This window comes from Vicia villosa, unplaced genomic scaffold (assembly GCF_029867415.1).
Source record: "Vicia villosa cultivar HV-30 ecotype Madison, WI unplaced genomic scaffold, Vvil1.0 ctg.000252F_1_1, whole genome shotgun sequence".
In the NCBI taxonomy this organism is placed as follows: domain Eukaryota; kingdom Viridiplantae; phylum Streptophyta; class Magnoliopsida; order Fabales; family Fabaceae; genus Vicia; species Vicia villosa.
In genome coordinates this window covers 376,635-389,891 of record NW_026705105.1, presented here as the reverse complement: position 1 = coordinate 389,891, position 13,257 = coordinate 376,635, and the positions used below count along the sequence as shown (strand labels likewise).

The following is a 13,257-nucleotide window of genomic DNA, read 5'->3' as shown; positions in this document are numbered from 1 at the left end:
TCGATCCCTTATGCAAGAGCGCGAGCGTTAACTCCGCCCAACTAAAAAACACAAAAACAAACAGAAAATCTTTAGCCGAGCTACGGTAACTCTGATTCCTGAAAAGGATACGTAGGCAGCGGGGTAGGGCCCGTGCGAGTATAATTCTTTATTTTCCCTACATTTTGCATTCATTCGCATGTAGACATAGACATAGACACACCCTTTAGATAGAAACAAACATAGGTGGATACCATCGAGTACGATGGGCGCGAGGGGTGCTAATACCTTCCCCTTGCGTAACTGACTCCCGTACCTATATTCTCTGGTCGCAAGACCCTGTTCCTTCCTTTGTTAGGTTTTCTGATATTCCTTTCCCTTATGGGATAAATATATTGGTGGCGACTCTGTTCATTTTTCGCGAGCGTGCGACAGCTGGCGACTCTGCTGGGGATACCTAAGCAAGTCGATCCTAGCCTTTGTTTGTTTTATTTTATTGGGTGTTTATTTGCTTTATGTCTATATCTTGTATATATGTTTGCATGTTTATTTTCTGCTTGCATATCATGTTTATTTCTGTTTGCACATCATGCATATGGATTATACTCTGTGTTCCTTGGGGTCTTCTGTTCTGTTTTGCAGGTGGGGGGTTTGTATGAGGTAAAAGGCCCACTACCCATGCCAAGTGACACCTAGGATTAGCGTGGATGCTCATGTTGGCTCCCGTAGCTCTTGCTACGATCGAGTTGATATGGGGTACCACAACTGGGCGAGGTTCTTTCATGGAACACTGTGTCTGGCACGCTTGTTGCCTCAAACACTTTGTACCCCAAGGGAACTATAGACCCCAGTGACCATTAGGGACCACCTGTCCGTGTCTAGAATTCATACCCGTGAGTTTTGGGGAGGGACATGATACTAGCCTTCATCATACCCGAATTTCCATTTTGCAATCTGAAGCCGAAATTTTGAACCTGTTACAATCAGTATTACCCAGATATTCAGGGCTGCGAGGGACATTCAGTCTCTCACCACATCATGCACATGACACATCATGCTATTGCATCCACCTCACTTCATTTGTGGAGAATCCTAAAATCTATTTCCAAAAAGAGAAAAGAAAAAAAAAAGAATATACACATACCTTTTTGCAAAAACAAAAGAAGAAGAAAAGAAAAGCAATAATAAAAAGACTTTAGGATTCTCCCAATGAAATGCATTCCACCATATCATTTAACATGCATGTTCATTTATTTTCAGGAACTTTTTGGCTTTGTCTCCGACTAACACATGGCTCCACCACTGAAGACTGGCGGGCGCAATTTTTCTTATTCTTTTGTGAATCCGAATCTGAATTCTGTTGAGTGTTTGGCAAAGAAGATCACGCCGGATGAGTCAACCAATTTCAGAGAGAGATATGGGTATATTCTGAGTCTTCTCAAGATGCCGTTTACCAAGTATGAGCAAGAGGGGATTCACACTTTGCTTCAGTTCTATCATCCTTCCCTCCGTTGTTTCACATTCACTGATTATCTTTTGGCTCCTATCTTGGAAGAGTATTCGTCATTCCTTGGCATTCCTGTTGGGAGAGAGGTACCTTATTATAGCGCCATGAAGGCCCCTGATTCCATTGAAATTTCTAAGGCTCTTTATTTGAGCAAGCCGGTCGTGGAAGCAAATCTCACCAAGAAAGGAGGTTGTCATGGTTTTCGTATGGAGTTCCTAGTTAAGAGAGGTTGTGATGCTGCTGAAGCCAAAGAGTGGGACACTTTTAGAGCTATCCTGGCTCTGAGTATCTATGGTATTGTGATGTTCGCAAATGTACCTGACTTTGTTGATATGAATGCCATCCACATATTCATTCTGCAGAACCCCGTTCCTACACTTCTGGGGGATGTTTATCATTCCGTTCATCACCGGAATGGGCAGAAAGGAGGTTTGGTTAGATTCTGTGCTCCATTGCTATACCGTTGGTTCAGATCACATTTGCCGGAACGTGGAGCTTTTGTTGATAGTAGGTACACATCTAGATGGGCTGAGAGGATTATGGGGCTTAGAGCTAAGGACATTGTCTGGTACAACCGATCTTTGGATGACATGGAAGTTGTTATGAGTTGTGGGAAGTTCAAAAATGCGCCTCTCATGGGTATCAGAGGTGGGATCAACTATAATCCTGTCCTGGCTAGAAGAACATATGGATATGCTTTCATTGGTCCTCCTGAACGAGCAGAGATTGCTGAGAATATCTTCTATCATTCAGCCACCAATGCTGGGCAAATGGGAGAAGCTGCGCAAGCCTGGAAGAGTATTTGCTGGAGGGATAAGAAGCATTTCGGTCAAAGAGACTGTGCGAATTATAAAAACTATACTGAGTGGGTTGAAGCTGTGGCCAACACCCAAGGGATGCCCTTCCCTCCAAAGGATCCTTTGTATCCTCCTACTGGTGTACAACCCAACACTGTCTCCATGCCTCGTTATAATCAAACTGTTGAGCAGAATAGGAAGTTGACTGAACAAATGGAAACAATGCAAGTTAAGATGAATACTGATAGGCAAGAGAAGCTTTATGCTCTTCACAAGTTGAAAATAAAGGAAATAGAGCTTGAAGAGTTGTATGCTAGAGGAAGTACTTCTCAGAAAAGACCAAAGGTGGCCATAGACTCTAAATCTGCTAGATCTCAAGAGAGAGAGCTGAAGGAACATTACGAGGCTCAGTTGGCAGATTTGACTAAAAAACTCCAGATTCAGACTGAAAACGCCAATTCAGAGAAATCTCGTCGCAAGAAAGCAGACAAACTCTTGGTGGATCGCCAGAATACCATAGAGAAGTGTTATGAAGAGATCCGAAAGCTGAAGGGCCAGATAAGAGAAAAAGACCAGAGTAATGCCCAAGTTCTAGAGGAAGCTAGGTATTGGGAAGTGAAGAATCGCCACATGGAAACAATGCATTTCAGAAAAGACCTGTTGATTCAAGAGATCATTAAGAGGCCCACCCGAGCTGAGACCAAGAAGCTCTTTGAAGAAATGAAGACTTGGAGTGATAAGAACATCGGAGAAAGCCCCCTCCGTCATGTGGACATGGGAGATCCAGCTTAGTTTTGACTTTTGTTGTAGAATCACCACCAGTTTTGTTGGATGGGGTTCTTATTTCTATTTCTGTATTTGTTGGCTCATGGGAGCAGAATATTTTGTACTTCAAAAAACTTGGTTGTGGAATTAATTGATTATGTTTCCTTATCCTGTTTGCTTATCTCGGTTGTGCTTATCTTGGTTATGCTCCACTATCTTCTCCGATATCTTGTGTTTATGGGAACTCTGAAGGGGCCGTATCTTCAGCACATGGTTAGTAATACTTCTCCGTCCTTCTCAGATGTGGTCATCATTGGTGAACGGGTTGAAAACTGTGTCAAAGCTGGTACTATTCAAGATGTTACTAGTCCTAGCACCTCAAGTGGTAATGGTAAGAAACCGTATTCTGGGTTTGTGAAGAAGAGGGAAGGTGAGACTAGCACCGCTTCTGTTGACCAAGGCCAAGCTCCTGCATATTCTGTTGTTCCACCCCCTTATTATCCGATGCCCTATGCTGTTCCTGGCCCATATGTCCCTCAGGCATATGCTGCTGCTCTTCCACAACCATGGATGGCACCCCATCAGCCTTTCATGCCACAACAACAAGCTACTGCTCCTCAGAATCGCCAACAGAATCCTAGGCCTCAGGGTCAAAGAGGTCCGCAGAGGCAAAGATACCCTGACAGGCGTATAGATCCGGTTCCAATGCCTTATGCTCAACTTCTCCCCCAATTGCTTGCCGGTCAATTAGTGCAACTCCGCGAAATGGGTCCTCCACCTGACCCTCTCCCTCCCGGATATGATGCTAATGCTCGATGTGAATTTCATTCAGGTGCCCCAGGCCATACGATTGAAAGATGTAGAGCATTAAAGTACAAAGTTCAGGATCTCCTTGATGACAAACTTATCTCGTTCACCCCTACTGGTCCTAATGTGCAGAATAATCCTATGCCTCCTCATACTGGTGCGACCAATGCTATTGAGTTATGTGATGATCAAATCCTGGTAAATGATGTTAATGAGGTTAGGATGCCGCTAGCAGTTGTCAGAGAATATCTTATGCGACAAAAGGTTTTGTGTGAATTACATGACTACTGTTTGCAATGTTCTTCTAACCCTGAGGAATGCACTAGGTTGAAAGAAGAAATCTAGAAACTAATGGATGAGGGTGTTCTTAGAGTGGAAAGGGTCGTTCCTGTCAAAGATGTGGCTACTCTAGAGATACCTTACTATCCTGCTGAGGTGTCAAAGAACCAAAGCACCCCTTTGGTCATTCGTGCTCCGAGCACCCCTTTGGTCATTCGTGCTCCGAGTACTCCCTTGGCCATTCAGGCTCCGAGAACTCCATTGGTTATTCAGGTTCCAGATGCCCCTCTGACCTCTTCGACCTCATCTCTCGTTCCTCCTCTTGTGAGTAATTCCAAGGCTGTTCCTTGGAGCTATAATGCTGTGTATATTCGAGGGAAGAAGTATGACTGTCCTCCAGTGGGTAATTCGAACATCACTAATATCACTGGCACTAGTGGCATTACCCGTAGTGGTCGGATCTTTGCTGCCCCTCCTCCACTTCCTAAAGAAACCAATTAGGATGCTAGTGCACAAACAAAGGGGAAGCAAGCTGCTGTTGATCCTCCTGAGACCCGTAATGCACAAGACGCAGAGCAACTTCTGAGGATCATTAAGAAAAGCGACTACAAGGTGATTGATCAACTTGACCAAACTCAAGCTAAAATCTCCATCTTGTCCCTTTTGGTGCACTCAGAAGCTCACCGTGATGCTCTTATGAAAGTCTTGGCTTCTGCTCACGTAACTCAAGACATTACCGTGCCTCAGTTTGAAGGGGTTGTGACCAACATTGCTGTTGGTAATTGTTTGGGTTTTAGTGATGATGAACTTCCGCCTGAGGGTAGAGCACACAACAAAGCGTTGCATATCTCCGTCAAGTGTCTGGATGCTGTGTTGTCTCGAGTTCTGATTGATACAGGTTCTTCTCTTAATGTGATGCCCAAGACTACTCTGTTTAAGCTGAGTATGGATGGGGTTATGATGAGACCGTGTACTATGAGTGTCAGAGCGTTTGATGGTTCTAGAAGGTCCGTAGAAGGGGAAATTGATCTGCCTGTTCTGATTGGCCCTCACATGTTCTATATTGCCTTCTATGTTATGGATATACGTCCTTCATACACTTGCCTCTTGGGTCGTCCTTGGATCCATGCTGCTGGGGCTGTGACATCTACCCTCCATCAGTGTTTGAAATTCGTTGTGAATGACAAGATTGTTGTGATCACTGGTGAAGAGGATTTGATAGTCAATAATCTGGCGTCATACCGTTATGTTGAAGTGGAGGGAGAGATACAAGAGACACCTTTTCAGGCTTTAGAGATTGTGTCGGTTGATAAACTCCCCGTGGTTGAGAATAAGAAGGAACTCGGAGCACCCCTCTCGTCTCTAAATGATGCTAAGGCCTTCTTAGAAGCTGGTACTCCCCATAGTGCCTGGGGCAAGCTGATTGATGTTCATGAGAAGCGAGACAAGTATGGCCTTGGGTATCAACCATCTTCTTCTACTCAGCTCAACATAATTCCTGGAAAGAAGGTGATTCCCCCCATTTCTCAAGTGTTCGTCAGTGCAAGCACCAGTTCTGGAAGTCAGGTTCTCGCCGTGGATGATGATGATGAAGAAGATCTCTCCAGATTCATTTGCCATGCTGCGCCTGGACAGGAGCTCAACAATTGGACTATCTTGGACATTCCCAGAGTCACTTTTATGGAGATGTAATTTTCTTGTTTCGATAAGTCATATGCTTCGCCCTAAGCATTTTGACCACTTGTACAAAGAAGGGCCCCCATGTTGTTTCAAATTGTTTAATATTGAATGAAAATCATATCTTCGCATGCAATTACTGTTCCATTTCTTTCATTTTTTTGTTGTTTTAAAAAAAAATATATTTTTCAAAATGGCAAAGCTTTTCCCTTTTTCTTCTTTTTATGTGTTGCATTCTAAGGCATAAATCATCCATCGTGCAGATCCGGCTCGAATTCCATCAAAAATGATAATGTTACAGTTCCACGTCTTAATATCCTTGAGAATCCAATTGACCAAGCTGATGAGGATAGTGGGGAAGATTGTGAAGTCCCTGAGGAATTGGCAAGACTTTTGAGACAAGAGGAGAAGTCTATTCAGCCACATCAGGAAGCCATAGAAATCATCAACCTCGGTTCAGAAGAAGCAAAGAGAGAAGTCAAGATAGGGGCCGCTTTGCAAAGTGATGTAAAGAGAAGGTTGATTGAGCTACTTCGAGAGTATGTTGACATCTTCGCCTGGTCATATGAGGACATGCCTGATTTAGACACGGATATAGTTATGCACAGGTTACCGCTCAAACCAGAATGTCCGCCGGTAAAGCAGAAACCACGAAGAACTCGACCTGATATGGCTTTGAAAATCAAGGAGGAAGTTGAAAAACAGTTGAAGGCGGGTTTCTTATCTGTGTGTGAATATCCTCCTTGGATTGCAAACATAGTACCTGTTCCTAAGAAGTATGGAAAGGTACGCATGTGTGTTGACTACCGAGATTTGAATAGGGCAAGTCCGAAGGATGATTTCCCTCTGCCTCATATTGATGTGCTAGTCGACAACACTGCTCAGTATTCGGTGTTCTCCTTCATGGATGGTTTTTCTGGCTATAATCAAATAAAGATGGCTCCCGAAGATATGACCAAGACTACTTTTACTACTCCGTGGGGTACGTATTGTTATAAGGTGATGCCTTTTGGTCTTAAGAATGCTGGTGCAACATATCAACGAGCAATGGTGACTCTCTTCCATGACATGATCCATAAGGAGATTGAGGTGTATGTCGATGATATGATCGCAAAATCCCAAACTGAGGAGGAACACTTGGTATATCTTGAGAAACTGTTTGCTCGTTTGCGTAAATTCAAGTTGAGGCTTAATCCAAACAAGTGCACTTTTGGAGTGCGATCTGGTAAGTTACTTGGATTCATTGTGAGCCAACGAGGGATTGAGGTCGACCCTGACAAGGTAAGAGCAATACAGAACATGCCAGCACCAAAGAATGAAAAAGAAGTTTGAGGGTTCCTTGGGAGATTGAATTACATAGCCAGGTTCATTTCTCATCTCACTGACACTTGTGAACCCATCTTCAAACTGCTGCGCAAAAATCAAGATATCCGTTGGGATGATCGTTGTCAGAAAGCCTTCGAAAAGATCAAGCAGTATCTCCAAGAGCCACCAATTCTCATGCCTCCGGTTCCTGGGAGGCCGCTTCTTATGTACTTAACAGTGCTTGAAGGATCTATGGGGTGTGTGCTGGGCCAACATGACGAGTCTGGTCGAAAAGAGTGCGCCATTTATTACCTGAGCAAAAAGTTTACCGATTGTGAATCCCGCTACTCACTACTCGAGAAAACTTGCTGTGCTTTGGTATGGGCTGCTCGCCGACTGAGACAGTATATGTTAACTCACACCACTCTATTGATCTCCAAAATGGACCCGATAAAGTACATCTTTGAAAAACCGGCTCTTACAGGAAGGCTAGCCCGATGGCAAATGCTTTTATCAGAATACGACATCCAGTATGTCACACAGAAGGCCATCAAAGGAAGTGTCCTTGCATATCATCTTGCTCATCAGCCATTAGAAGAGTATCAGTCAATGAAGTTTGACTTTCCTGATGAAGATATCACGAAACTAGATGATAATGAAGGACCCGAACTAGGAGAACGATGGACTCTCACGTTCGATGGTGCATCAAATGCTATGGGCCATGGTATTGGGGCAGTTTTGACTTCTCCTCGTCAAACTCACATCCCTTTCACAGCTAGAATATGCTTTGATTGCACGAACAATGTTGCAGAATACGAAGCTTGCATAATGGGTCTCGAAGCAGCCATTGATATGAGAATCAAGATCCTTGAGGTTTATGGGGATTCTGCCTTGGTTATACATCAAGTGAGAGGTGATTGGGAGACACGACACCCCAATTTAGTTCCTTATTAGGACTATATCTTGGAGTTGCTGCCCGCTTTCGAGGAGATTACTTTCAATCACATCCCTCGAGAGGAAAATCAATTGGCAGATGCTTTGGCTACTTTGGCGGCTATGTTCAGAGTTAGCTCCCCTAAAGAAGTACCAGACATAACGATCCTCCGTTACAAAGAGCCTGCCCATGCATTCCCTGCTCATTGCCTCACTACTGAAGATGTGTATGATGAAAAGCCATGGTATTACGACATCAAGAGGTACGTTGAGAAGCAAGAGTATCCCGAAGATGCTACGATTGGTGATAAGCGAACGCTTCGAAGGTTAGCATCCAAATTCTTCTTGTCAGGAGACGTCCTGTACAAAAGAAACTATGATTCAGTTTTGCTCAGATGCGTGGATAGACACGAAGCAGAATTGATCATGTGGGAAATTCATGAAGGATCTTTTGGAACTCATTCCAGTGGACATTCTATGGCCAAAAAGATCTTGCGAGCAGGATATTATTGGATGACGATTGAAAGTGATTGTTATGTATACGTGAAGAAGTGTCACAAATACCAAGTGTATGCCGACAGGATTCATGTTCCTCCAACTCCTTTGAATGTTCTGACATCACCTTGGCCCTTTGCTATGTGGGGCATAGACATGATTGGGCGGATAGAGCCACAAGCTTCAAATGGGCACAGATTTATTCTTGTTGCTATCGACTACTTCACCAAATGGGTTGAAGCTGCTTCTTACAAGAACGTAACCAAGCAGGTCGTTACTCGCTTCATCAAGAAAGAGATCATGTGCCGATATGGGGTTCCAAACAAGATCATCACGGATAACGGGTCCAATCTTAATAACAAGATGATGGCAGAGTTGTGTGAAGAGTTCAAGATTGAACATCACAATTCATCACCCTATCGGCCAAAGATGAATGGCGCAGTCGAAGCTGCTAACAAGAATATAAAGAAGATTGTCCAGAAGATGGTTGGAACGTATAATGATTGGCATGAGATGTTGCCATTTGCTTTGCATGGCTATAGAACTTCGGTTCGTACTTCAACTGGGGCAACTCCCTTCTCTCTTGTCTACGGTATGGAGGCCGTACTACCTGTCGAAGTAGAAATTCCTTCGTTGAGAGTCGTGATGGACGCCAAACTCGATGAAACAAAATGGGTTCAAACGAGGCTCGATCATCTCAATCTAATTGAGGAGAAATGCTTATATGCTGTCTGCCATGGCCAGTTGTACCAAAAGAGGATCAAGAAAGCGTATGACAAGAAGATTCGGCCTCGAGAATTCCACACAGGTGACCTAGTCGTAAGGAAGATCTTGCCAATTCACACTGATCCAAGGGGCAAATGGACTCCCAACTATGAGGGACCATACATTGTGAAGAAAGCATTTTCAGGTGGTGCTTTAATCCTGACAAAGATGGATGGGGAAGACGTTCCGCTTCCAGTCAATTCAGACTCAGTCAAAAAATACTACGCATAAAAGACCCGCTAGGTCGACGTACCTAGGCAGAAATAAGGGCATCCCGGCAAACCGAAAGGGTTTGGGCAAAAATTAGGGATAAAAAAAAAAAAGAATAACCCGCTAAGTTGAAAACCCGAAAGGGCGACTTAGGCAAAAAGGGGCATCCCGCTGGATTGAAAACCCGAAAGGGCGATCCAGGCAAAAGTTAGGGATCAAAAGTGAGAGGCTGCCGTCTGAATATCCTTCACAAAGACCACTATACGCCCTTGGCAGAACAGACGGATCAGTCCAACCATTGCCCTTCTGAAGCAAAGCATTGAGAAGATCGAGGATATGGGAACTGTAGCAATATCAGTTTTAATGGAAATACGAGCATTTCTCTTTGCCATTTCGCTCTTTGCATTTTTATTTTTTATTTTCTTTTTCGCAACTACCTCATTTAGGAGTTGCTTCCTTGTACAGAAGCCTATTCACAGGCACTCCATCAATAAAATGATCTTTTGATGCAAAAGCTTTCTTTCTTTCTTTTTATTTTCACGCATGCGAGGTGTGATTTAATTCGTTATTAAACATTGCACTGAAAGCATGGGGGCAATAATCACAAAATCAAAACGAAACATGATGATACATTAACATAAAAGTGCTCTAAGGGGCACCATCTGCATCCAAACGTTGTTTTCTGTGCAGGTTGCAGGTTCTAGCCATCATCTTGGCTCATGATATGTCACAAAGGTCATCATCATCCCACGTGAAAGTTCCAGAGTATAATTCATCAGTACTGGTAAGCATGGAGCGCCTAAAAAGGTCTATATCCCTCTTCAATCTGGCAGACAAAGAATGGTCCCCCAAAGAACTCACGATTCCCCAAGCAGCATAGGATGTAAGGAAAGTCGAGTAAAGTCACTTCCTCCCCAGCAGAGCTATGTTCTAACCCTCCACACGGTTGCCAATAATCTGTGGCACTATGAGGTTTCCAACGCCTATCCGCAATGGTGTTTCAAGACAACAAGCAGCAGACCCCAATGATCTTGCTCCCCTGTCACTAATGCCTTTATTTGGCACTTTGCATATAGAATTCATTGCATATAACATTGCATCTTCAAAACGTAGCATATCCGTCAAAGTGGATCATTACGCCATAGAAAAATTCAAGCATGCATACAAAGCATAAGCCAGATAGTACAAATCATCACTCAATCAAGCCGATGGTGCATCCTCACAGAAGTTGTCATCCGTATAAACTTCACTTGATATCTGCTACTCCATCACAAATCTCTTCCAGCCATGGTGCCGATACCTGGTATCCCAATCCCCAGTAAGTCAATCTACCAAACTCCTCAAACACTCGTCTGTGTCATTCCTTCGATACTCGTCTGTATCCACCTTTTTTATGCTCGTCTGTGTCATTCTTTCGATACTCGTCTGTATCTCTTTTTGATGCTCGTCTGTGTCATTCTTTCGATACTCGTCTGTATCTTCTTTTGATGCTCGTATGTGTCATTCTTTCGATACTCGTCTGTATCCTCTTTTTGATGCTCGTCTGTGTCATTCTTTCGATAATCGTCTGTATCCTCTTTTTGATGCTCGTCTGTGTCATTCTTTCGATACTCGTCTGTATCCCTCTTTTGATGCTCGTATGTGTCATTCTTTCGATACTCGTCTGTATCTCCTTTTGATGCTCGTATGTGTCATTCTTTCGATACTCGTCTGTATCTCCTTTTGATGCTCGTCTGTGTCATTCTTTCGATACTCATCTGTATCTCCTTTTTACACTCGTACGTGTCATTCTTTCGACGCTCGTATGTGTCATTCTTTCGATACTCGTCTGTATCTCCTTTTGATGCTCGTATGTGTCATTCTTTCGATACTCGTCTGTATCTCCTTTTAACACTCGTACGTATCATTCTTTCGATGCTCGTCTGTGTCATTCTTTCGGTACCCGTCTGTATCTTCTTTCGATGCTCGTATGTGTCATTCTTTTGGTATTCGTCTGTATCTTCTTTCGATGCTCGTCTGTATCTCCCTCAAAAAACAATTGTCTAGGTCACATTATCTTTTTGTCAAACCTACTTCTCTCCCAATCACTTCCATGTAAATATCAGTCCCTTTGAGAACCTTGTATTGGCACCTTGGCTACGTTACAAGCTATCACCATCCAGTTACTCATTGTAAATAATTCCATCAGAAAAACAAAAATTCTCTTTCCCCAGCAGATATCAAAACCACTCCATCTCCTCGGGAAAAATTTCAGGTCTTCGGTATTTAATCTTCTTCTACTTCGAATGTTCGAAAGGCTGGCGCCAACCTCGCCTTCAAGTATAAGACGATTAAATAGGGGCAGCTGTCATACCCCAAATTCGTCCTACCCTTTAACTTCTAACTGGCTTAGGCTTTGCATTCATGCACGTACATCACTTAGGTCATAACTCACATTCATGCACTCATATCATTGGTACTATTCAAAAGGCTAGCAAAGAAAGAGCTCTATTACAAAGAAGTTTAATCAGAGAACAAGGAAGATTGAGGTATAATCATGTGGCTCTATGTTCAGTGAAATCCTTATGGATCGGGGTGTCTCACTGTTTCAAATCAGGGCATTGATTGAAGAGTGCAAGCTTGCAAATCATCCGGTTCGTTAAATCAGGGTTTCTTTGACCAAAGTCAACCAGTTGACTTTCTGGTCAACATTTAATCGGGAATGGTTTCTGTGTGTGAAAAGCTTCTCATACGGGCTATGTGGATGTGTTTGTTTGACTGGATTTGACTAGAAGAGATTTAATCGGGAATTTCATCAATAGTCGGAAAAATCAGAACAGTTGACTTTTGGGTCAAAATCAGAAGAATTATTCAAAAATTGACTTTTGGTGGAAAATCGGGCAAGAAAAGTCAAACAATGGATAAAATCGAGAGTTTGACAAAAAGTTGGCAAAAATAGAAAAATAACAAAAATAGAAAATTTCCAACACTTAGAAATTATTTTGGAGTTTTAAATCTTGATGAGCAGCCCACTTCAGCACTGGATTACACGTGTCAAATGGCATTTTCTGGAAAAATTCCCAACATCAAAGTTGTTCCTCTCATGGAGAAGAACAACTTTGTAGTTGGACACTTCTTCATTTGGAGCTTGCATGAAGAGCTAAAGTGGTGTGAAGTTTCTGAAAACTCATTTAAACCAGGGCACAATCCAGGTCACAAGGCAGGTCATGACCTGGCATTTTCACAAGCACATGGCATGCCAAATCTCCAGCCATCTTTTGAGCTCTATAGAAGTGATATGAATGCTAGCTTGGTATCATTCTCTTCTTTGCCATATCCTCTACCCATCTGAACAAGAATGGGTACAATTGGACAAATAATGAGTGAGATACAAGCCTTCAAAGTGGTGCCCCAACCCTGACCAAATCCTGCAGGCAGCCATGACACAGAATTCTGGGCACGCAGCGCATTTCAGCAAACACGTGGTGGGCCAAATGTCAAGGGCTCTTTCTTCCTCCACAAGTCTCTATCTTAAACAAGCCCGGTTCTAAACTATTCTTTGTCATGACCTCTATCCATTGAGACCAGTATCACTAATTTTGGACATGTATTGATCAAGATAGAGAGGCTCAAAATACCACCCTCGCAAAGTTGTAATCTGACTGCATGCACAACCCAGTTCCTTGCCCCGCGTGTACAGTGGAAATCGCATGAGTTCGAGGCTGTTTTTCTCACACTTGCAGGACTTATCTTGAGATG

The 13,257-nt window shown here is 43.2% G+C and overlaps 1 protein-coding gene across 1 annotated transcript; it reads left to right on the top strand.

Moving 5' to 3' along the window:
* The first annotated feature begins 1,269 nt into the window (after nucleotides 1-1,269).
* Nucleotides 1,270-3,075, top strand: LOC131625951 (uncharacterized). Its single transcript, XM_058896790.1, has 2 exons — nucleotides 1,270-2,511; nucleotides 2,572-3,075. Exons 1-2 carry the CDS (start codon nucleotides 1,270-1,272, stop codon nucleotides 3,073-3,075), a joined length of 1,746 nt encoding a protein of 581 aa, XP_058752773.1.
* The last annotated feature ends 10,182 nt before the right edge of the window (nucleotides 3,076-13,257 follow it).

Coding starts and splice junctions, on each gene's coding strand:
- LOC131625951 (XM_058896790.1), top strand. CDS start 1,270: ATGGCTCCACCACTGAAGACTGGCGGGCGCAATTTTTCTTATTCTTTT. Junction 2,512..2,571: donor AACAAATGGAAACAATGCAA/GTTAAGATGAAT, acceptor TTGAAAATAAAG/GAAATAGAGCTTGAAGAGTT.